A 25,038-nucleotide genomic window follows, 5' to 3' on the forward strand; every position below is an offset into this window, starting at 1 on the left:
ATCCATCCACAGCCACGGGGCTGCGGCTCATTGGATGATGAGCAGCGTACCTGTTTTCCCCCGATGCCCATTTTCCCAAAGCTAAGGAAAGAAAAGTAACATTTGGCACCAGAAAGTAGCAAAGTGTATATATTGCAATGCTTTGTTAGACAGCAATACAAACCAAAGGCTGGGTGGATAAAAAAGTGATTTAATCGGCCTTTCTCTAAAGATTCTTAACGGCCAGAAATACTACTTACAGGAGCAGCTAATTCACAAAAGCATCAAATAACTTCAATTAGACATTCAGTCCATAACGACAAGGCAAGGTTTTCTTTCTCTTCATCTGCGATAAGGTTAAGCTCTTTAACATAAACAGTGCTGCTACTCCAAATCTGCTTCAGTGCATCCAGGTATGACAAAGGAAACCGCAGTCCATGAGTCTGCTGAGGGGGGGGGAAAAAAAAATCCTTCAGCTGAGTGCGGTGTCACTTATTGCACAACAGCGTGTTAGGCTGTAGGTACTGATCAGCAGGTGTGGCCTCCTTTCCCACATCACACTGGCAGTGCTGACAGCATCCTCCAAAAGATGCCGTATTATCCCGCCACCTTTCTTAGTAGAAAAATAGCTGAAATCTCTTACATGTTCTTGCACACCTTATGAGGTAGGGAGGGAGGCTTAAGGTGTGTGGCTTCCTCATGTGGTTTCCACACTGAAGAATGAAATAACTTTAAATTTACACTCTTGCCTAACCCTACCCATTATTTCTGGACAGTCATATACATTTCTTTCTGTCTGGCGCATGCAGTCTTTGGACATAGTTTGACAGAACCACAGAGGACCTCCATTACCATGGCTGGAGTCTTTTAGGGCAGAAGGTATATTCCGGGATTTGTGCATATTGGACAGGTGCCAGCGTACAACCTCAGCTACCCATATTCACTACTCTAGAGGACCAGTGAGATTTACCTTAAAAGGTACATAACTGCCAGGCAGAAAGCCTTGCTGTAATTACTGAGGCAAGAACAGGCTGTGTTCTGCTTTGCCTCTGCGGTGTATTTGTGCAGACCTGTATTCAAGTGCTTCGGGTCACAGGCCTAAGATAGAGCGTCTTACTATCATAAAGTGGAACAAGAAGTTCCAAAGCTCACAGCCATCCTTCAGGAGTATTTATGATTCGAGCAAAAGCACATTGTACGTGTTGAGTAAGAATGGAGATGAACCATCTGCAGCCTCGTGAACAATACAGAAAGTTCCCTCCTTAAATTTCAGTAAAAGAGTTAACTCTTTACTCCCAATGCTGACCCACCCCACCCTAAAATGAACACCCTTATCTTGCAGTATGTTCCAGTGGATACAGACTCTAACACGGGTTCAACGTGGCATAAATGTGGCGCATGAGGCGCAGTGATCCCTGCTACTACTGCACATGTGCTAGCACATCCAGTAGCCTTAATGAAGGATGTGCTCAAGGACACCGCAGTAAGAGACACTTCTAGCCACTCCAGTAGCTTTGCTAGTTAGGACGTAAGGTGTGCACAAGAAATCCTGTTAGCATCTCAAACATTTAATTAAGCATGAGATGATTACATTACTTGGTTCTACTATTAACTGCCTCTGTGTTGCAGCCTCAGCTCATCTGGGTACTGAGGGGATGGGCAGAAATGCTTTGGGCGCCGAGGAACACAGCAGAACCCAGGCCCCTGCTACCAGCTCAGTCAAGCTCTTCTGACAAACGCAGCAAAACCCAGCGTGGCAATGTAGCTTTTGTTGTGCGTTTGTGGCAACAAACCTGCGATGTGCCGTCCTCACTAGTGGTATCATCTTCTGTCCCCATCATGTGAGTTTCTCTCCTGTTCTTTAAAGAATGATACACATAAACCATCTCTCTGCGAATTTCATCCTACAAGACAGTGGGAAGAAAACAGTTACATATGATCCACACCCTCAAATTCCTCTGACTCAGAACCTACACAGTCGTACAGCAATATGGACACAAACAAAATGGAGGAGAAAAATCAGAAAGTTACGGTATATTTTTCTTGGAGGGAAACATTTTACTCGTGCAAAAAAAATTGTACAAGATAGTCCGTCCCATTTCCCCCCCTTTTTTTAAATTAAGACAACAAAAAGCAATTTCATACTAATAAACCTTCACAGATAAGAAGTAGTCTGAACACAACGTAATCCAAGATGCCAGCATCTGTTTTGTGGAACAACTTAGTAGCGCCCCTGGCACCCACTTAGGTACAAAGATAACTCGGAAGTGAAGACTAAATGCAACCACAGTCAAGAGCAGCAGCAACCAAGAGAAGTCCCTCTCTTGAGGGAACCTATTTTTATAACTTATTCATGCTCTTAAATACAAAGAATAATAATTTAAAAAAAAAAATCCATTCTCAAGAGCTACAGAGGCCATTTAGCAGCTGTAACGATCTATCCCATCTAACCTCAGACAAACGCCATGCACCTACCATGCAGAATCACAGACTCAATGTAGTTCTGTAGCTCTCCGGAAGGCAGGAATGTGCCACATTACGGCTCGACCACAACCCCGTGATCCCTAACAAACCCTAGTGGGATGCAGGACCCAACTAAGTATAACTGCATGACCCTTTTAGACCAGTACAACAGAGCAACAACTCGCATACCCCACGCTCCCACCCCAAGCATACGAGGGGGGCTTCATTATACTTACAGAATTCTCTTGATCTGGTTCCACTGTAATGATAGCATGATCTCTAAACTGCAGTCTGATTTTGCTATCTATTTTTGGCAATTTCCCACCTAAGAAAATTAAATTCTCCATTAGAAAGGAAGAAAACCAGACGAACAGTGCAAATTGAGCCCTCTGTGCACAACCCGCTCTCTTGCGGCTAGAGTTTTTATTAACCTATATTTCAACACCCACATGTTCCCAAACTTGGGGTGGAGGGGAAGGAGAGAGAGGTTTTTTTAGTTCTCTCACCTTTACAGTCTACAAATAGCTGTAATAGCAAGCTGGAGCATAAGGACAAATTCTACCAGTTAAACATTCTCAGTACCTAGTAGTTTATTAAAGCTGCTGATTTCAGTCTAGCATAACCTTATTTATTGCGCTCTAAGAGAGACGTGTCATCTCCCACTAGAGACGCAGAGAATTAACCAACTGAGGTGCGCACATGCACACATAGAGCCTAGCAAAACATGAAGCTGATGCTAGACTACAATCTTTGCCTACCATAAAATAACAAAGTCTTAAGAGGCAGAGTTAGCAACAGCTCTACCATCACATCAGCCAGTTTTGGTAGCTCCAAAAATCTACCTGGAGTCAAAGGATCAGAGTCGTATCCCAAGCAAGGTGGCAACCGGTTCATAATGAAATCCTTCTTCATGTCAGATGATCTCAGTTCTCTGGTGTTTTCCAGACGGTCTGCAAGCTTTCTCAAAAGGCTACTCAGTTTTTTTGTCGAGTCAGCTATATCCACCTGCTAAATATTCACACAAGAGTCGCTCTCGCATGAATTCAAGCTAAACAGACTAGCCTAAAGAGAGAGACGTGCAGTAATGCAGTGAAATTCTGGACACTCCATAAAGAGGTCACAGAACAATTTACAGCTTTGCTAACTTTTAAAGATTCAAAAGCTTGGCCTGACAGGAACTATGCCTGCCTGACAGCTCCAAAGCAAATACCATTACTTTCAGAAGGAAACAAGCCATACAAGGACACTGTGATATGAAAGAAAGGCAGTGCAATGAACTAGGTACTGCTTCAGGTGGAACAAACCTCAGAACAGTCATCCTGAAGTCTTCACTAGAAGCGGTTGTGCTGCTAGACAAGATGGTGCCATTGCACTGAGCTTTCAGAGCAGATCAACAAGATACATACTTGCCTCAGCGCTGAAGTTTCAGCTGGATGCACTATTATTCCCTTAGTCCCACCTACTTACCATAAGCAGTTGCCTTGGTATGCTTGTCCGCAGCGCCACATCTTCTTTTGCTGTATCAAACACAAGGCCAGGAATTGCATCCAGTAAGAAATCTCCCCAAGAGCTGAAGAACAGGAAGAAAAAAAATAAATGACTAAAATAGTTGCACTGCAATAAAACAGACAACTGATGTCAAGGGCTGGAAACGTAGTGCTCCAATTCCAAATTTACTTTGTGCCTTTGGCCCTTCCATTACCACTCTGTAGTCTCATGCAATAGCTCACTCTCATCTCAACTGTATGTGTGTCCTCGCTGGCTTCAGGTCAGTGGCACTCCTACAGAGAGAAGGAACTGGCTTGCGGAGGGTCCAGATTGTTCCGATTCAGGTGCTTGCCATTTACCAGTGGATTCAGCTTAAAGCCGACCTCACTGAATGAAGAAATTCCCACAGGGACCATTACTATCCAACCTCACACACATACGCACTGTGTCATTTAACGTGCTTTTGAGACACTTATATTGAAGGAGGTAATGTACCCAGGTTTATCAAATCCAACATGCCATCAGTTCTTAGCTTTGCTACAAACTTAATTATGACCCCAGGAACAAAACCCCTACATACCTCTACAGGGATTTTAATGATACGTAACAGGCACCTTGTAGGTGTCTTGTTTGTGTTAAATCCCCATTCTTAGCCTACACGCTTTAAAAAAAAAAAAGTGGCCTTTGATCTCTGTGCTTCTGTTCCCCAATTGTAAGAATAAACTAGAGGAGGGGAGGGAGGACTATTGCCTGCACCTTCTTTGCCTAGCTTGAGTCAACCTCATCGGGAACAGGCGTGCCGCTCACGCAAAAGTGCTGTCCTGTCCACGTGTGACCCCTCTCCCTGCCACGTCCTCAGAGGCTGGTTTAATGGGCAAACAACCAGGGCAAGTGCCCAGCATCCAAGGCTGCCAGCAGATTCCCACCCAACGAGGGCAGGCAGCAGAATGGGGCCTGTCCTCCAACGTACACTTCACCCTCTGCTCTTGCTCTCCCTCAGCACTCCCTGTTTTCAGCACTGATCTCTAGACACTACTTTAGTTTAAAAAAAAAAAGTATGACTTGTTATAGTCTCGTTTACATTTTTTTTTTTTAATCGTCTGCACTCAAGTGTTCCACTGTCTGCTACACACTGGGAGGGAAGGACTCTGGCCGATAAATAGACATCATCTACTTCTTACTGCTTCCCTTCTCTTGCCCCCGGTCTCCACCTGTCAGCAACTATCTTCATCTACTCATTGCTTTTCCAAACTGCCCTGCTTATAATGAACTCACACACACACACACTTCTCTGCCTGCTGGAATCTGGCCCAGAGGAACCGTCCTCCAGCACACAGTGGAGTCCCTTTTGTCTTGGTGCCTAAAAATCCCTGAAAGCGCCACCTCCACCAGCACTTCCTCCCCTCCCAGCTCCTTCCGCACGTGCCGCTTCCAGAGCGGTCACAAGGAGTCCAAACATCCTCCAAAATAAGGACAGCTATTTTCAAGGAGTTCTCTTCAATTTTCCAAGGAAATGTTTCCAGACCATACTTCCATCTACAAGCCAAATCAAAACAGCACGCTCCCTGACAGCACCGCTTCTCAAGTAACTCACTGGGCTGGCATTTGGCTTATGCTGTCATGGAGAAACTGCACTGACTCCACACAGGCCTGTCAGGTCTCCAGCAACCCTGTTCCAACGAACCGAATTCTCATCTCCCCAGCACTACTCAACCAATAACTGCACGGATCAAGCTGGACAAACCCTGTTCTGCGCATTCAGGAGGACTCCTGCACACTGCTCTGTAAAACATCACTCCAGCCCAGCCTCCATCAACAAGCCAAACACCCACTTATTCTAAGTGTCACTCTTCTGTCTGTTCAGTTCACTAAACCAGGGGTGAGAGAAGCGCCAGGTCAACACAAGGAATCAGTGGGACAAAAAAGGCAGGGGAAGGGAGGAGGAGCAGGACATCTCTTCGGAGGCCACTCACTGCTGATCACCCTGAATGTGCCATCAAACTTGCCAAAGCGGCTCTGCACCAATATTGCCTCCTGCATAACAAATGAAGTCAAACACTCTTTGCCACAGCAGTCAATGCTTACAGAAAATAGCTTTTTTTTTTCCCTTCTGAATAAAAGAATAGAACATGAGTGTAAAATTAAAATCAGGTGAACCCAACTTTTATGAAGACTCATCTTTGAGTGGCTTCATCTTAACCCTCTCTCCAACTTGGAGCACTGGCCACATTAAGAGTTACCAGCAGCACTGACATCCTGGGCTTCCAGAATGGTACAGCTGGTGGTTAGAGATTCATCTTACAATCATCTAGAACGTGCCCAAACTTGTTCTGCCCTGTTTTGTGGCTAACAGAAATCCTTCCCAATTCCTAACTCAGGTCAATGACTCCAAACCCAGCATCTGAGAGGCTGATTAGGTGGCAACAGCACTTCCCTGTGTGATGACAGTGTTTCAGTGGGCACAAGGATCAGATGTGTGTCAAAGGAAATCTGACTTGCATGCACGGGGTAGGAGATGAAAACCACAGATAAGTAGAAAAATATTTGTGAAGGAAGAATTTGCAGTGAGTCTGTCAGAATAGGTGCAGGTGACTATCAAATACAGGAGAAAACACGATGAAAGGAGTAACTCGTGACTCTTTATCTGGGTTACGAAAGGAACAGTAACTTCAGCCACTGGTGAGAGATTTTTTAAACACTACAGTGAGTTTGCAGTTGTAACATTATCTTCCACATTAAAGTCTACAGCTGGTAAGTAATAAAATACCCAATGACAAAGCAATCAAGCTTGCTGCACAAAAACCTGGTAAACAGGCGGCTTCAAACAAGAAGGGTCTCGCTCCCCTCCTTCCCCCAAACCCCAAAACTTCAATTACTGCTCCCCGAACACTAGCTCAGATTCTGATACTAACAGCATGTCACCACATCTCTGGGGGGAAGGTGACATGCCCTATCCCTGTATTACTCACAGAAAAACAAACCACACAAGGACTAAACAGAATGAACACAGAAAAGAGCTAAGCAGAGATCATTACAGGGTGGGTTTTGGTTGTTTGGGTTTTTTTTAATTACGAAACAGGACATCACTTCTTTGAAACGTTGGTTTCAGGCCTGTACTATTCACGCACATCATCTGGCAGAGGAAAGCCATTTTCAGAAAAGCCATACTAAAAAAAAAAAGTAAAGAATAATTACTTGTTTTGGTAGGTACTAATTGTCACATGTGTAGAATAGGAGATCCCAGGAGGAGTGTCAGCTTGGTGAATAGTCCCTCTTGGGAAGTACAGTAAGTCACCTGGCTGCAGGAAAATGAAAAAGAATTGATATATTTAGGGCACCTGGTCAAACCTTATTGCAGTCAAAATAGAGAAAATACTCTCTGAGAAGAGAGACTGACAACATATATTTTTTAAAATTACAAAATAGAGAGATCCTCCATTGTACACTTTAATAACATAAAATAAAGCACTCTTAAGCCAGGAAGTCCAATACCTTAAACTTTCCAACTTACTGTCAATAGTTACTATACACCTGCCTGAAAACACGAAGCAAGCTTTTAACATTATAGAACACACACACTCCAACTCAGCTGCATAAAGGGAACAAAGAAGCAGCTGAGGTAAACCTGCTGACAACACAGCGGGCTAGCAGAGGAGCAGTGCAATGTGAATTTGGTCAGATCACGTCGAAAGAAAAGGCCAGTATTCCACAAGAAAAGCCAAATATTCTATAAAGACAGTAATCTGTTACAATACTGTTGACTGAAATTTTCAGTTAAAACACTTAAAAGACAAGTACAACCTTCCTTCTCCCTATCTTTCTTCTCACTTATCTAAATTAAATCTCCACACTGATAAAAATTTAGGTTAGCAAAGTCAAGATAAGAGAGAAGAGCAAAGCGCAAGAAATTGCCTCCAAGAAGGAAAAATCGGTTTACTTACAGCTTCTCCTATAAACATCTACATAGTTGGATAGCACAGTCAAAGAGAAAATTCACAAAGCAACAATGATGAAATTGGATTCCATTTTAATTTTACCGTTCCTTAAATTTGGTCACATCACGTACTTCTAAGAGCCTACCAAACTGTCTAACGCAAATATATTTCAAGTGAATACTACTTGATTTTTCACTGAATTGAAAGGTCTCTTTAGATTATGAGGCTTCTCACAGGACTTGGCAAGACCAAGTCTCTTCACCCATTTATAACAAGCTGTAAAGCATCATAGATCAGCTATGTACGATTTACTTGTTCTGAAGCAAGCCTCTCTCTGCCATTAATAAACTGCCTTCCTTACCAGTGTAGGGACTACGCTAACCAAGAGTATTTTGAATTCTCTTCATTTGCTGTGTTTCACATCCCCAGCAAGAAAACAAACTGGAGGGAGGGTCACATAGGAGAAGGGTAAGAGCCCTGAATACCTACCAGAGTGCTGACAAACTAGTCTGCAAAAGAAATTATTTCATGCTGTAGCACCCCGTGCCTACCACTAAGAGGCCGGGCCCAGAGAGTTGTGGTGAATGGAGTTCAATCCAGTTGGCGGCCGGTCACGAGCGGTGTTCCCCAGGGCTCAGTTTTGGGGCCGGTCTTGTTCAATATCTTTATCGATGATCTGGACGAGGGGATCGAGTGCACCCTCAGTAAGTTTGCAGACGACACCAAGTTGGGCGGGAGTGTTGATCTGCTCAAGGGTGGGAAGGCTCTGCAGAGGGACCTGGACAGGCTGGATCGATGGGCCCAGACCAATTGTATGAGGTTCAACAAGGCCAAGTGCCGGGTCCTGCACTTTGGCCACAACAACCCCATGCAGCACTACAGGCTTGGGGAAGAGTGGCTGGAAAGCTGCCTGGCAGAAAAGGACCTGGGGGTGCTGGTTGACAGCCGGCTGAACATGAGCCAGCAGTGTGCCCAGGCGGCCAAGAAGGCCAATGGCATCCTGGCCTGTATCAGAAATAGTGTGGCCAGCAGGAGTAGGGAAGTGATGGTGCCCCTGTACTCGGCCCTGGTGAGGCCGCACCTCGAATACTGTGTTCAGTTTTGGGCCCCTCACTACAAGAAGGACGTCGAGGTGCTGGAGCGTGTGCAGAGAAGGGCAACGAGGCTGGTGAGGGGTCTGGAGAACAAGTCTTATGAGGAGCGGCTGAGGGAACTGGGGTTGTTTAGCCTGGAGAAAAGGAGGCTGAGGGGAGACCTCATCGCTCTCTGCAACTATCTGAAAGGAGGTTGTAGCGAGGTGGGTGTCGGTCTCTCCTCCCAAGTAACTAGTGATAGGACGAGAGGAAATGGCCTCAAGTTGCACCAGGGGAGGTTTAGATTGGATGTAAGGAAAAATTTCTTTACTGTAAGAGTGGTGAAACATTGGAACAGGCTGCCCAGGGAAGTGGTGGAGTCCCCATCCCTGGAGGTATTTAAAAGACGTGTAGATGAGGCACTTAGGGACATGGTTTAGTGGACATGGTGGTGTTGGGTCGACGGTTAGACTCGATGATCTTAGAGGTCTTTTCCAACCTCAATGATTCTATGATTCTAAGCCAGGATCATGATTTTCCAAAGCAGTCTTTGCTGCAAAATCCAACTCTTATTCCTCTTATCTGCTGGGTAGTCTCATCAACACCATTCACATGAACCAGCAAGCACAACACTCTTCAATTAAAATAATCAGAATCCTCACAGACTGCAGGTGGCAACACCCAGATTGGGGCAGGACAGAGCATTTGACAAGAGACAACGCAGATCTGATCACTTTCTTCTGAATTGGAAGAAGGAGGAGCAGAAAAGGGAGAAGTACCAGCAAATTAAATGGAAAATCATACATGACGAAGGCTAGATAGCCAGCTACCAAATAAGCTCCGTGCTTGACATCAGTAACAAACCAGCCATGGCCACAGCCTGATGCAGTGTCACCAAGATACACTGCAGCTTGGGACCTTATACACAAAACAGCGTGCCTTTGCTCTCAGTCAGCTACTGGTTTTTGGTGGAAGGGAGACCACCACCAATATACTCTCTAACTGGTCCATTTGTTCTAAATTGCCCAAGGATGGCAGACAGCAGACAGAAATGCAAAAAAGGAGAAAGGAAATATTCTAGAAAGATGTTTAGGGAGAAAATAAGAGTCATCTGACAGCATCCCTGTCAGAGACAGCTCCAGACAGACAACCAAAATCTGACAGTGGCCACCCGAAGAAATGGGTCACGGGAAGTGAAGAACATCAAACAGAAGAAAAATAAATTAAAAACTTAGATAATTTTTAAGCCCTTTTCAGAGGCCAGTATTTTCACTCCACCAACGTCAGTAAATGGCTTGTGGAATACATCACTATTCCATAAAAATCAAAGGCACTGAAGTCCTGCCCAAAATGTTCCAGAAATTAAAAAAGGAACTGTAATTTACTAGACTTCGCATCACCCAATACATCATGACAATTGAATATTACCATCTGTCAGACTACACAGCTAGTGATGTCAGTATCTTATCCAATGTGTCACACGATTCCTAAACTACCTACACCCAAAGGCAGGTCTGAACACCGGGAAGAGCAGAGACCTTGCAGAGAGAGGCCCCGAGACAGGACACAAGGCAGAGAAACTAATGAGGCTTCCGACACAGAGCAGCCCTGTCTGCTGGATAAATAACACGCTTCGAAAGCACAAGCGTGTAAAACAGAACGGGACAAGTACCAGATGCCCTGCTGTCAAGGGAGCTGTATTCATCAATCTTCATGAAATGCTCTTTGTACTCCAAATAACAAAAAACAGCCAAACACTTGTTTTTCAGGATTGGAAAAAGAAAAAACAATTAATACAGCAAGTTAATGTGGGGTTTAGTTCATGCCTTTGTTTATCAGCCAAGGATAAATATTTAAATCGAATTCACCAGAACAGTGACAACCTTCGGTAAAGCAGTAAGTCTTAGTGCATAGAAGGATTAGCCCGATTGATTATAGACAGCATGTAAAAGCATAAAAATGTTTCATAACCATATATAAACCCAATGTTTTTTCTGCACACAACTCCACAAACATGATCCAGAAGTCAGGGTGCCCAACTTGGAGAATATGGGAGAATTTCCAGAAATAACTGGTTTCTTGGTCCATTATTTAAACACTAGAGCAAAGGATACCTTTGAAAAAGGATAGGTTAGACAACTATCACCCAAATTTCTCATGTTCACAGTGTTTTGTGTGCCAACCCTCCCCTCAATTTCACCACCACGATCATTCAGAATACCATCTTCAAGAAAAGGACCATTTTAAACATGACTACTTTTCTGGCAACCATAGCCCAGACCAGGTAAAGCAATTCAATTATAATACCTTTAATATGAATTCATGTGTGGGATTCCCAATCCTATCCTCTGATTCAACATTATATTCCCGAGCTAAATGCACCGTTGGTTTATAGAGTCGCCAGTGTTTCTCGCCTTCTAGCTGAAGGATAAACACCTGCAAAAGACCATAAATCCAAATGCATGAGGAAGCCTTGCTGCCCCTCACACATCCAACTGATCGGAAATTTTAAGTCGTCTTCTTACTTGGAAAGTCTGTAGAACAATACCAGAAGTCAGGGATAGAAAGCAAACAGAAGCGACACAGGTTGCTTTTCTGACAAGAAGAAACAGATTTCACCTTCCCTGCTCTCAGCTACTCCACAGCACAGCAAACAGGATTCCTCTCACATTAATTTTTAGATGTCCACAATGCAGAAATTTACATTTGAACTACTTCTTTAGGCTCTACTTAGAGACAACAGAGAGAAGAGTTGTGAAGTGTGATCTGTTTTGTCCTAAGGTAAGCATTTGGAAATCCCTGTTTTTCTGCAGTAACTTAAATAGGTGCTAGACAACTCACTTGAAAGTCATGTCTGCCACACAGATATTCAAAATATCAGGTCAGAGAGGTCTTATCACCATTCACTGACAAAGAGAGCATCAGAAACATCTAGGGGATGCTGTGAGCTGGGACTTGATGACATACGCCAAAAGATGCAGGTTGTGGAGCTGCTGAACAACGAGCATAAGGGAAATGAAACTCCAGATGCATTTAATGGAAATGAAGAAAAATAAAAAGCAAAAAATACACGTAAGGGGTTTTTTTGTTTTGGTTTAAGTGGGATAGCCCAACTTTTTTTTTTAATGCAGTGTCTATTTGAATGTTTCTTTTAGAAGCTAATTTAAAATGCATTTGGACCACAGGACGACATCATACCACTAACTTCTTGAAAACAGTAGGACCAGCAAACGGGAACCAGCACAACCAGTCTGCTTCCACTGCCTCGTTGAAGAAAGAGCAAGAACTTAGTAACAGAAAAAGGACTTCTAGATCCTTGGGGGTCTGAATGAAGTGAAAATGAAAAAAAGGTGCTAGAAAGCTTCTGCAGCTGGGAAAACAAATTCTCTTTTCATCTAATGAAAATACCGGGTCTGGAAAGCACAGTTCACGTGATATTACCATTAGATATTACTATTAGTACTTTTTCAGTAAAATTATACAGGAAAAACGACTATGAAGAAACACTTGCAACCAATTACCACAAGTTTTCAGTGGAAAAAACATTTTTCTATAATAAGTTATTTGGGGGGGGGGGATGGGGTGGGAAGCACACATACAGGTATCCACTGCCACTAGCAAAAGCCCATGCACAGTTTCACAAACAAGGTTGAGCTGTCCTACCTCAACATCATCATAGTGAGGGGGAAGGCCCTGCGACCCCTGGGGAGTAATGTAAACGTTCGACCCCACCAGAGACCCGAAGTAGCACTCCAGCTTCTCCTGAATCTTCCACAGCTCCTCCTTTAAAAAGAAATGATGCTGTTACTACTGAAGAGCTCACCCAAGCCAGGCTGCCACCCAGCCCACAGCCTCCCCATCGCTTGGGAGGTTTTTCTAGTGAACGATCACATCCCCACAGGGAGACAGAGGCTGGGAAGGCAGATGCTCTGTATGAGTGCTCCTGCTGAAAGCAAGCACTGCAGACGCAAAGGAGGTCTGCCGTGAAGGTAATCGGTAAGCCAAGAAGTCTGATGCCATTTATAGGTTGCAAAAACACACAAACAAGGCTAGACAGAGGAAAACAAACCACCCATCATCCCACAAACAGCAAAACATCTTAAGACAATAAACACATGCAGGATTTGCATTATATAGGCTAGCATCAAAGAGAGCATACAAAGGTTAGAGACCCTTTTCTAGTGACTCCAACTGTTTGGGCATATTCAAGAACAAACTTTATTCATCCACATCTAACATGTGACAGACGATGCACCAAGGGATGACTCTCATATCAGAAGATGCCAACTACCAGAGCTGCGCAAGTGCAACTTCAACCAGAATTAATGTAGGTTCAGCTCTAGCTCTAGATTTCAGCGTAAGCCATGCAACATTTCAACTTCACCTGCAGATGCCCCTGGCCATTACAGCTACACTTGAGCTGAGATCAGCCAGCGACACTATACTTGGGACTCAGCTGTGTATTTGGGTCTTTACGGACCACTTCACAATTAAATTGTGTTGACACCATGGGACGAAAAAGGACATCCAAGTACCTTTAAGCATCCGAGTCCTTTACACAACTGTGTGGACACCACTGCCTCATTCTCAATACATGAGGATTGCAAAAGCATCAAAACGAACAAAAGAGGGAGGACACTCAGCTAAAATGTGGTGCACCGCTTCTGTGGTGCAATTCAAGGCCAATTCATTGACAAAAACAGTGGAGTGTCCTGGAAATATTTTACATGGTTTCACACCTTGCCCTCCATTAAAAGAAAGCGGTACAAGAGCCACTATTTGCACAAGGAAACAGTGGGGCAGAAGGGATAATTTAAGCAGACACAGATGCATAGTCATCAATTCTGTGCATTTAGTTTTTTCTAAACTTTTATGTGACAAAGCAGATTTTTCAAAAGGAATGCTTAGTATTATAGCATGAATCAGATTTTGTTCTTACTGCAGAGCACTGAAGCATGATGGGCAGTGCAGAAGTATAAACCATGTTTTAATTAATACAGTTCAGGTATAGATTTCAACAGGTCATCGCTGTCAGCTACTTCCCCTGGATTTACTGGGGACAGAGACGAAGCTATATCTAGTATGACTCAAGCAAAGTATACCACATTATAAAACATGCATCAATTATATTCAATGAAACAATCCAACCTTAAATCTCTGAGGCTGATGAAACTGTATTGTTGCCTTTTTCTGGTCAAAATCCTTCTTCAGCTGCATGTAATTCACTTTGCCTTCTTTATTTAAAACTTTCTTTTTTCCATTCACACATCTGCAGATATTTATATCTCGCCCATAGTATAGACCCTGGCTGCACAGTTCTTTCAAATCTGACAACTGGAACAGGGACTGGTAGTAAGCAGCCAGCAGGGGATCATTTCTCTGAACGAGCAGTGGCTTTTGCTCCCAATACTCCCTGAAAAACATCTCCTGTTTGATGGGAGAGATCAAGCTTCCAAAGAGGCTGTCTGGGCTCTCAAAACTCATGACTGACAGAGAACAAGCTGCTTCCACCTTTGCTCGTTTGCACTGTGCCTGCATCGCTTTTCCCATTTCAGCATGCTTCCCGCCTTTCTTGGGCATGTTCCTGTTCAAGAGGAGAGAGAACCAAAACAGTCAACCAGTAACACAATCTCAAAAGCTCATGGGCCCAGAGCAGCTCCACTTGCCTTCTCCAGTGGGATATGAGAGCACGCTGGGAACAGCTCTGCTTCCAGATGCTGTTTGCTCCAAGCAGCAGAAAAAGGAAAGCCCACAGCGGGCCTCTAATCCTCTCTCAAACCTCAGCAAACTCTACTAGGAGCCGTTGCTCACAGAAGCTCAAATCCCACAGCTGAGTTTATACTAAAAAACACATGATGAAACCCAATGGCCACATAACAGATCTTTACAAATGCAGGAATCCACCCGCACAAAGAACCTGTGGCAGGTCTGTAGCAAGACCTGCAAATTATTAAAAAATTAACTTGGCTTTAAGAGATTTAATGGCAACATGCAAAGGGGGTGAAGAGAGGGGACAGGATCAGAAGCTTGTACTCTATTACACTTCCTTGAAATGCATTAACATTGGGAAAAAAAACCACAATGAAGACTTCCCAATGACTTCCCAGCCAGAGCACGATGGAGGAGGATGTATGGCATTTCAAGAGCAGAACCCAACCAGTTAAACGCAGTGGGTAGGGTGGTGTGTGTCAAGGAAGGCTTTCCTTTCAAGCTGGCTTACACATCATAAACCCAGTGTCTACACAGCTGTACAGTTACCAGACTAAAGCTTTAGCAGGACCTACAGAGAAGGCAGCTACTGCAGTCAGGGGACTGCAGCAGACTGACACCAGTCCAACAGCACATGCTAAGGGCTATGCAAGAATACAGTGAACAGAAAACACACGGAAATGGGGTACAGAAAGAGGGAGGCCAAGTGAAAGAATGGATCGCTGTGAGGGAAGAAGGAATATGTAACCAGGTTCAGTGGGCAAGTATGATTCAATTGGCAGGAGCTCCCAAAGAAACAGAAAAACCCAGAGCAGACTCCCCTGTAGGTGGAGCAGGTTTTAGGAACATGAAGTGAGGGCACCCGCTTGAGGTCTCAGGCCCTGCGAACAATTTTATGCTCCGTTTTGTGGCAGTGCCAGGCATCTAGTGATGCTCACCATGCAGTGACAGTGGCCCACATCTCAGCCTCTGTCAGGGTTCCCATACTGTATCTTGAATGGCCAGGTTTAGCAAAACTACATTTACAGAAGAGAGGAAACATTGTTAGGCCTTTCTGTTGATGCTATGCAACTACACCAAAAACTAAAATTATTAGGTTCTGCTTCCGTCTCTGCAGAGCTCTCAAAGTTTGTGGTTTATGTAGAATAAAAAGAATTCTTTCATCAAAGTGCAGACATTTAAGTTTAAAGTTGGAAGCTTTGTTTTTCCAGGTAGCTAGCGTGTTCGTATATCATTATGTAAAAATAAAGAAGTTAATTCACAAAGGGTTTATCTGCCAAGTTCTCAAGAAAGTTAGGACAAAAATCAAGTAATGGCAGGTGTAACACCGTAGTACGTGCAGACATACTTTCATTAACTTTAAGCCTGCACCAGCATTTCATCCCCCAGAGTAGCCCTGAGCGCCATGCAGCAGTAAAAGCCTGCCTGAGAAGCTGAGTTAAGTATCCTATATGAGCTAGCACCAAGTCCTGTAGCACCGCAGTTTGCCTGCTAGGTCTGGGCTGGCCAACTCAAAGTGACTCTGGGCATGTCTGAGCAAGTTTGCAAAGCCAACGCATAAGGAGTTAGAGCATGCTGATGCTTCCATTTGTAAGTAAAAATGACAGCTTTACTCCCAAAAGTAATGGCTCTCATTTATTAAGATGCTTTTACTTACACAGATCCCTTATCATGAAACTTAAAATTCCAGTTCTGGTATTTGCACGCAGTACTAAGTTCTCCTCTGCAGCAGTATGCAGGACACCCTCGCTGCTCCACTAACTCCTGGGCAGAGTGTTTCATCAGTAGTTCCTATAACAGCCTGTACCTCAAGAGTAACCCGCAGTCACCTTAGTCCTGCAGAAGGGAATCCATATCACCACCTTCCTGAGAGGATCGACATTCCTGGCTGCAGCAAGCTACAGTTCTCTATGAGGCAAGGGAATGTTTAAAAAACGACTGAAAATTAGTCCCCAGTTGCTATCAACATCTCAAGATGCTGCCAGCACTGAGATCTACAACTGACATCCCCAAATGCCAGCAACACAAATGCAACCAAGTCTGAATTACCAGTTTTGAATCCCAGACCTAAATCCACCATATCAACCTCTCAGCTCACTCACACTGTATTTAACAAAGTTAAATTCAGATATGTACTATTCACAGGATGCGGCTGCACATTTACACAATGTGCTGTTCTGTAGTGGTTTGTTAGTTATTAAAACTGTAGAACCACAGAATGCTTTGGGTTGGAAGGGACCTTTAAAGACCATCTAGTTCTAACCCCCTGCCATGGGCAGGAACATCTTCTACTCGATCAGGTTGCTCAAAGCCCCAGCGAACCTGACCTTGAACACTTCAATTATGGGACATCCATGATTTCTCAAGGCAACCTCTTCCCGTGTCTCACCACCCTCATCAGAAAATATTTCTTCCTTGTATCTAACCTAAACCTACCCTCTTTCAGTTTAAAAACATTGCCCCTTGTCCTGTCACTACAGGCCCTGGTAAAAAGCCTCTCTCCATCGTTCTTATAAGCCCCCTTTAAGTACTGAAAGGCCACAATAAGGTCTCCCCAGAGCCTTCTCTTGTCCAGGCTGAACAATCCCAACTCTCTCAGCCTTTCTTCACAGGAGAGGTGTTCCAGCCCCCCAGTCATTTTCGTGGCCCTCTTCTGGACCTGCTCCAACAGGTCCATGTCTTTCTTGTGCTGGGGACCCCAGAGCTGGACGCAGTCCTCCAGGTGGGGTCTCACCAGAGCAGAGTAGAGGGGCAGAATCACCTCCCTCGACCTGCTGGCCACGCTGCTTTTGATGCAGCCCAGGGTACGGTTGGCCTTATGGGCTGTGAGCGCATATTGCTGGCTCATGTCCAGCTTTTCATCCACCAGTACCCCCAAGTCCTTCTCGGCAGGGCTAGAGAAAAAAACCACAGCAACAGAACGGATCTGTTCCTGCCTCAGACAGAGACAATTACTTTACATCAGTATTTTTCAGCTCGCACACCGCATGTACCTGTTTATGAGTTCAGGCCTCTAAACTGGCCCAGCAACTGCAGGGGGACTCAACTCCCTCCAAAGCAATGGGATAGAAAGACGGCCACAGCGATTCTGAGGCCACGCAGCCCCCGCTGCTCCCCCTCACCGCACTGCCACACCGGGCTACGATTAAACTTTTTCCAGAAGGGAACCACGCAGAAAATTGTGCTCCTGTGCCCGCAGCGGGTAGCAGCCAGAGCTCCCTGCCCCCAGCCAGCCTCACTGGCGCGGCCGGGCTGCCACGAGGGGCGCCCGGCGAGCGACACTGGCCGTGCTCCGCGGCTGCCGGGGCCCCGATTTAACGAGCCTTGGGGCAGGGGGACGGTGCCGAAGCCGCTCTAGCTCCTTCGGAGCGCCGGCCACGAGGCCGCCGGGCCCGGCGCTGCCACAACGCGCCCCGCACCCACGGACGCCTTTCCCCGCATCCCAGAGGGGCGCCGAGCCCGGCGGGGCGGCGGTTGGCCCGTTCCCCCCGCCGCCGTCAACCCCCTCTCCCCGGCTAAGGGCTCCTCCTCCCCCACGCACCCCGCGGGCTCGGCTCCCCGCGCGCGCACTCACCCGGGGGCGCGGGCCGCAGCGGGCGGGGCGGGGCCGGGAGAGGTGATCGGCGGCCGGGAGGAAATGGCGGCGGAGCCGGGCGGGGAGCGGCGCGGGCGCCCCCGGGTGGCCGGGCTGGGTCAGGCGGGCGGCCCGCTGGAGGTCTGAGGTGAAAGCGGGGGGCCGTCGCGCTGGGTGCCGCGGGGGGCGACGTTTCCGGGCGCCGTAAGAGCCGTCCCGTTCACCCGGCCGCGTCGCGGGCGGCGCAGGGGCTGGGGGCTTGTCCCGAGGGAGCCGGCAGCGGGGGTCTCCTCGAACGGCTCGGGCCTGTCTCCCAGTGCCCGAGGGTGCCGGAGAGCAGGCGCTAAGCCGACCGGGAGCTGCGAGGGGCGCCGGAAGGAGCCCCCAGGCAAGGGGAGACGCGTCGTGCCCTGGACCGGGACGCCCCCGGCCCGGCTCGGGCCGTGCGGGCTGCGCAGGCCTCGGCTGTGGGAGTGGGTCCCGCGCCCCTGCCTCCGGCGCGTGGCCGGCTGCGGCGGCTGCTGCCGGCCGGCCCCGCTCGTGGCGAAACGCGCTTTGCAATGGTTAACGTTTTGCCAAGGCTTGCTGAGGGTGAAGAAAGAGACATCTTATAAGATGTCGAGCAGGAATAACATTCACTGGTATCAGCCAGTGACGGTGCCCGGTGTTTCACGCCATTTAACCTCGCTTAGTGGAGAGGATGTATTGTCAACCTGTTCTTTTTACTCCCAAACTAGAAAGTTTTAAAGCAATCACCACTTGAAAACATAGTCTGTGCAAGAACTGTTTCTTCTTCATCTACCCAAGTTAGTTAGCGTGTATGTGCGAGAGAGAAAAATACCCCTTTTTTTGAAACCAATAGGAAATTGATTAAATTAGGAGATACAACATAAAACCCTGTGTTATTTGTATAAAATATTTGTATAAAATTTTACTTCATACACACAAAAGTGCCTGGGCTTTAGCTGCGTTATTTTTTCCTGGACCAAAATCTTATTCCAGAGCCCTTCTGAGGCTCCCTTGAAGAAATCTTTAGAATCCTCACTGAGCACATGAAAACTTCTAGAAGTATTTTTAGTTACCTTTATTAAAGATGCCTATTAATGGTTTAATTTACATTGGCCGAAAGAGCAGAAAAATTGTTCGGTTTTGCTAAAGTTTTGTTCTTCCATACTGATAGCTTGAAGCATACAAAGCAGAACTGCCAGCAAAAGGTGAATTTTGGAAACCTCAGCAGCCTTACAGTGCACGGCTAATGTAAGTAGAAACTTATATTGGGCATAAGTCCGTTACTAGAAGGACCTTTCAGTGGCAGATGAGAGCGGGGACTGTGTTCTGTCAACAGCTCATGGAGGGAAATAATAGAGCCTTTCACACCCAGAATACCTGTTCGGATCCCTCCCTTTACAGAAAATGGTTTTGCAGTCCTGTTCCTCCTTGCGGTGTGGTTGCTATTCACACAGTAATAACTCCTGCTTCCCTGGCACTAACTGGACCTTTCGGAACAAACGTTACGTGATTCCAGTGGGTTCTGCATTCATGAACGCATCCAGCAAATTCCCACGTGCCGACCAGAGAAACTGGCAAAATATAATACACAGGAATAGGGGATGGAGGAGAGAAGGCGGCAAACGCTGCTCACCCTGTTCAGTCCTTGTTCCTTTACCACCTGGACCGCGTTGGTCACCAGCTGACCAAGACATCGTGGCCACTTGATCACGAAACACGGATTAATCGGCATGTGGATGGGTTACCAGGAGAGACGTTTTGCCAGGGGTGAGCGTAAAGTTATCCTAATTGTACAAATCAGTAAAATTTAACTTTATAAAGCGTTTTTCTTTCATTGGGCTGTGACTTTCAAAGAAAAAGAAGACATTCTCTGCTTTCTAATTCTGACTCGGTTCATCATGACGTCACTCAACTTTCAGGACACTGCAAATTTTATTAAATTGTGAATATTTTAGCATAAACACTCACCAATAGTTGGGATATTCAAAGGCATACATTTTTGTAGCTCTCTGAAAAACAGGTCACTGGCATGAAATCGTGCTTACTTCTTTCATGAGAACTATAAAGGTTTGAAGAATGAAGTAGTTCTCCAGACTTAAAAGTTTGCATCACCTACGCTAACACTTACAGGATGTTTTCTTAGTACGGACGGGTGTAGCAGCAGACGCTAAAAATAGGGAGGCCACATCCTGCACCTCAGCTGGTCACAGAAACCATTACAAGCTCTTATTTCTGTTCCAAAAGTCCACAAAGTGCTCTCAGCGTAACTGCTTGAGTACCACCGGGATGAATACACAGACAAGTGTGTATTTACATAACGGCTGTGATGTTTTAACTTTTAGTAGATGCTGTGGGACGTGAAACCCGTACATCCGACTGGCTGCCAAACCAGCCACAGATAACAGGAATGGGAAACGCTGGTGAATACTTTTTTTAAAGACTTCCATGAGTCTGTCTAGTCAAACTGACTAACAGTATTTATTACCGCCCCCTTCCGGAAGGTAACACAAGCTTCAGAAGAGGGTCGTGTGAGTTTCGGTCAGCCCTCTAACGCCCTCTAACCAAGAAATAATGTATTTAAATACTGTTTGTTATTTTTTACTCTTTATACAAGCAATAGATTCTTGAAGTATAATTGATCCTGATATCATCCCCGTCACTGCATTAAGAAGATGGAAATTATAAGCTTGGCTGTAAAAGTATGCACTTAAGTTTCATCATCATAACGTGCCATCTTCTTCATTATCATAATAAAACTCGCTACGTAGTACTCCCCGTGGGGAGAACATTTTGCCGATGGTTACATTCACAGTTGCAAAGTAACTAGCAGTTTCCTCCACCAAAGCAGGCTGTGCAGCGCTCAGGCACACGTATAGGATGTGCCCGGAAGGTAAACGCAGGCAGGAATCTCTTTTCCTCCACACTTCCACGTGTGGGCCTGTTTGCTGGACAGCCTACACGGGGCTTGGGCATGCTGCGCCGTGGGGCTTCTGCTGCTGCAGACCCTGTAAGAAATTTGGAAGAGGGAACTGGTTTGGGTCAAGAAGCACATGGGTATTTTTTCTGTTGGAGGCTGAGGATTCGCTGTTGGCTACAGGACAAATACCTCTACCTGTAAGGCAGATTAAAAAAAAAAAATCATATGGAAACAATGGTGCTGTGTTAGTTCATGTGAAAAGTTTAGGACACACACATCTGGAGCAATTAGATGGAATCTTCTCAGGCAATCTGGAACATCTGTGCAGGATGCCTCCATAATGGCAGTGCAGTAACGAGGATGTCACAGTATTTTTTTATATATCTATATTACACATGTGCTCAGCTTGAGGGCTAGTGTGCTGTTGCCAAAGCCTGCGTGTCCTTTGGCTTTACGTTCCCAGCATTGTCATTCCTGGTACGGTTCTGCTTTCCATGACAGGATTTCCTGGAAGAGTATCAAAGCCATCTTAGCTCTGATCATTTGTTTGGCAGCAAACTGGCTGCCAAAGTACCCGCTCGCTCCATCAGATTTCAATCACCCGGCATGCAGCGTGTCACCAGCTTCTCTGGCTCAGTAATTGGGAGCTTGACAAATGCAGCTTTTTGTAAGTAAAAGTAAAAGGCATACAGTAAAAGACATCACCGTGCTATGAGCAAACGACGTTGGAGCAGGAAAATCAAATAAACCAGAGAGGGGTTCAGGCTTCCAAATTTATTCCCGTTTCCTAATCTTGACCAAGCAGTGACCAAGCATTTACCTTGTGACACTTTTTGCCACCACAGATTATCACTTTGAACTGACTTTGTAAATACAAACTCACTTTATTAAATGACAGACAAACCCAAGAAATTTAAGTGGAAAATGCTCCTTATTTGGGAAAGTCGCAAAAATAATCTTGATTCTTTTCTGGAGCTATGAACGCTTTTGTCTCTGTCCTTGAACATCCTTAACTCAGCCTCCTTAGCCTGAACCTATTTCCATGCAGGATTCATCTGGGACCGTCAAGGTTCCTGTACATGGCTCTGTTTTGGCACAGCTGCTTCCTTTTATTTCCTGCGTGTCTCGGTGTGGTATCTCGAACTGTGCTGGGGATCAATGCTGCAAGCAGGCATATATAGCTTCTCCTCACTGTCAGATTCAATCTCAGAAGCCAAAGGGAGAGGGAGGGGGGCAAAACCCCAAGCTCATGTATGCAACATAAAGCAGAAGAACCAGATTCTGCGGAAGACACGGTTGGTTTGTTTTCTTGACAAAGTTTTCTAAAATCTCTGCCTCAAAGCCGACGTTTCTGAAATGAACGGTTATGCAGAAAGCAGGTGATTACAGCAGGTCTACACGAGGCACAGGTGTGTGGGTGTCACGTGAGGGGCATGGCTTGTGCAGCTGACGCTAGTCATCCACCTGGGAGGTGGCTGTAAGACACTGCGTGCATCGGGTCTGGGACATTGTTCCTGTGCTGCCTCAGGGACTAGCGATCGAGATTTCTCCAAAATAGAGGCCCTTCCCAGTGGTCGCGTGGAAAGTCAGGGACAGCTGCCAGGGTGAGGGTTTTTCTTGAGGTGTTGATGATGCACAACGTACAAAGCCCCATCAGCTTTGCTTCCTGCTTTCTGCTGGTCCCTGCTCCACTGCTAAGCCATAATCACTTTCCCCCTAGTTACCATCCGAGGACAAAGGCTGCTGAGGCGCATACAGGTTGCCTAGCAAAATCGAAATGCAGCAAGTGAAATAAGGATAGGAGCTATTTGAAGACGATCGGTGCCGATATTGCCTACCAAAACGGGCCACAAGTGGAGAACAAACAGAAAGGCTGATTAAAGAGGCATGGTTAGAGTGTAGATAGAGACTGGATAATACATCAGGTGGGAGCGGGAGCTGCTGTTTAGGTGTGTGGCAAAGGGCTCCCTTAGTGAGCACACTGCTTCTACGCTACTGCAGTAGTAGCATGTGCATTAGGTTGCCCCAGTGAAGCATTGCACAAGTCCCATTGAAAAAGAAACCGGACTCATGAGAGGTTTTCATTAACAGTTTTGCTGCTAACCAAACCAGCCTTGGTGTGACGCAGAAGTCAGTTTCGGAAACTTTTAACCCTTTCCTCTACTGCTGTTGCATTATTTTTAAAGCATGATGCTACCCTCATATGCAAAATAAAGTCTAGCTTATAATGATTTTTGTTCATATGTACAAACCCCAGTAAAAAAAGTTGAACACAATATACACACTGGGAAATATAATCCTGGAATATGTGTCAATAACATGATTGTTCTGTAAAATAATCCTGCCCACATTTCCCTTCAGAGACCTCTTCCTCTTCATGTGAGTTGTGTCCGCATTGGAGACGCTGGCTGCACGTGCCCGAGTGTCATTCTCTTCACAGCGGTCTGAGAAAGCAGTCAGGTCCACGTCCACATCCGTGTCACGAAAGCAGCCATCGAAAGCCATTGCTTGCACTGCATCGATACTATACATTCCTGAAGCCTGGCAACAAAGAATAGTTATTCTGCATCTAGCAGGAGCCATTTTAGTAAATTATAAATATATAAAACAGAAAATAAAGCAAGCTTTCTCTTCAGTGTTGTTCCCTCTGTGGAGAGCATACAGAGAACGGGGCTACCTCACAGTATTGCTATCTCTGGGGCCTGCCCCCTTGGGCAGGACGTGAGCGAGGAAGGGGATACATGCGATAAAACACACTTGTCTGACTGATATTTGCCAGCTTCTGACTGGCAATATGTGCCCCAGCTTCTGAAGTAGAAAACTCAAACTCTGCTTCTCCTGTAGGTCTGCGTTGCTGGAGATGTGGGAAAGTACTTCAAACATTTCCATGCGTAGTTTTTTGATGTGATTATCAAATCACGTGAGCAACATATGCACCCTTTTTCTGTTTTTCCCCTTGTGATATTCCAACAAATGAGTTTACATGGGGGGATATTCTTGAGGCAGAGGTTTTAAGTGAGTGCTTCATAGAAAGCAAATGTTTAATTTGTGAACGTTTATGCTTCAAGCAGACTCTTCTAAAAATGACCTTGTCATTCATCTGGTCTTGGGACAAAAAGGCATCATTAAACCCATCTTCCTAATTGAAAATGGTGAAGCAGGAGAAGGAGAAATAGACTCTGCTTCACAAGAAAGAGGGGGAAATATTACATGAGTGCATTCTGGGGTATATTTCAGGGAGAGGAAAAATACCTTGATCAATAGGTATTTGAGAACAGAATGAAGGCTACCTTCCTCTGGGGGGGTGTGGGGGGGTGGGGGGTGTGTGGAAATCAGGAGATGTACTCCCTAACCTCTGTCACAGGAAAAGGAAGGGAGAGAAAGCACAGACCTTCTCAAGATCTCAAAGAGGATGATACATTTCCTCCCTTCAGCCAAGTAAAGAAACGTGAGATACAGAGTGGAGTCACAGAGATGGTTACTGTGCTGTTATCACAATGGTGTATCAGGATTACTCTGTGGCTTCTGTGATGCTTTCTGAAGGCAACAAAAGACAGAGGATTGTACCTTGCCCCTTTTTTTGAGTTGCTTTCTCTCTTCAATTGTGGTGAGATAGTTCACTGCTGCATATTCGATGACAGACAGGAAGACAAAAAGGAAGCTGATCCATAAATACACATCCACAGCCTTTATGTAAGACACTTGAGGCATTGAGGCACTTACTCCTGTCATGATGGTTGACATTGTCAGCACTGTGGTTATACCTGCCAAGGAAAAAGGGGAGGTTATCATAATACTGGCCAGCTGGTTCTGTTTAGCTCATCACCGTTGCTTGGACAGCACAGCTTTGTGAGGGCATATGATTGACGCTGCCTTTAACTTCATTGCACA

General features: G+C 45.6%; 2 protein-coding genes and 1 long non-coding RNA gene across 8 annotated transcripts in view; 1 reads left to right on the top strand and 2 right to left on the bottom strand.

The window, feature by feature from the left end:
- Positions 1 to 112: 112 nt before the first annotated feature.
- Positions 113 to 18,295, bottom strand: RIOX2 (ribosomal oxygenase 2). Of its 6 annotated transcripts, none has more exons than XM_076351059.1 (10): positions 18,222 to 18,295; positions 14,087 to 14,522; positions 12,602 to 12,721; positions 11,246 to 11,374; positions 7,126 to 7,229; positions 3,910 to 4,012; positions 3,285 to 3,450; positions 2,679 to 2,767; positions 1,773 to 1,883; positions 113 to 425 (listed from the first exon to the last, which is right to left on the bottom strand). In XM_076351059.1, the coding sequence occupies exons 2-10, from the start codon at positions 14,516 to 14,518 to the stop codon at positions 264 to 266; spliced, it is 1,416 nt and encodes a 471-aa protein (XP_076207174.1). In that variant the 5' UTR covers positions 14,519 to 14,522; positions 18,222 to 18,295; the 3' UTR covers positions 113 to 263. The 6 variants fall into 6 exon arrangements, with proteins under 6 accessions (XP_076207174.1, XP_076207183.1, XP_076207157.1 ...); XM_076351068.1 differs by lacking the exon at positions 18,222 to 18,295 and adding an exon at positions 17,641 to 17,659; XM_076351042.1 differs by lacking the exon at positions 18,222 to 18,295 and adding an exon at positions 16,305 to 16,457 and having other exon boundaries at positions 113 to 422.
- On the top strand, positions 18,284 to 23,578 carry LOC143166594 (uncharacterized). Its single transcript, XR_012996423.1, has 3 exons — positions 18,284 to 18,369; positions 19,402 to 19,478; positions 23,509 to 23,578. It is a non-coding gene; the product is annotated as an uncharacterized LOC143166594 (long non-coding RNA).
- The window catches only part of GABRR3 (gamma-aminobutyric acid type A receptor subunit rho3), a 33,333-nt gene continuing 31,646 nt past the window's right edge, over positions 23,352 to 25,038 (bottom strand). Inside the window, exons 8-9 of the mRNA XM_076351090.1 lie at positions 24,715 to 24,911; positions 23,352 to 23,688 (exon numbers count right to left, since the gene is read on the bottom strand). Of these exons, the coding sequence (XP_076207205.1) occupies positions 23,386 to 23,688; positions 24,715 to 24,911 (500 nt within the window). The 3' untranslated portion in view covers positions 23,352 to 23,385. The remainder of the gene's footprint in view (positions 23,689 to 24,714; positions 24,912 to 25,038) is intronic.

The sequence above is a fragment of the Aptenodytes patagonicus genome, chromosome 1 (assembly GCF_965638725.1).
Source record: "Aptenodytes patagonicus chromosome 1, bAptPat1.pri.cur, whole genome shotgun sequence".
Lineage (NCBI taxonomy): Eukaryota > Metazoa > Chordata > Aves > Sphenisciformes > Spheniscidae > Aptenodytes > Aptenodytes patagonicus.

Excerpts from the sequence above, each read along its gene's own strand:
- RIOX2 (XM_076351032.1), bottom strand. The coding sequence starts at position 16,429 with ATGAAACACTCTGCCCAGGAGTTAGTGGAGCAGCGAGGGTGTCCTGCA. Across the intron at positions 14,523-16,304 it reads TTTCATGATAAGGGATCTGT|GAACATGCCCAAGAAAGGCG; the intron begins GTAAGTAAAAGC and ends CCTCTTGAACAG. Across the intron at positions 4,013-7,125 it reads ATTAGTACCTACCAAAACAA|CTCTTGGGGAGATTTCTTAC; the intron begins GTAATTATTCTT and ends CCTGTTCTTCAG.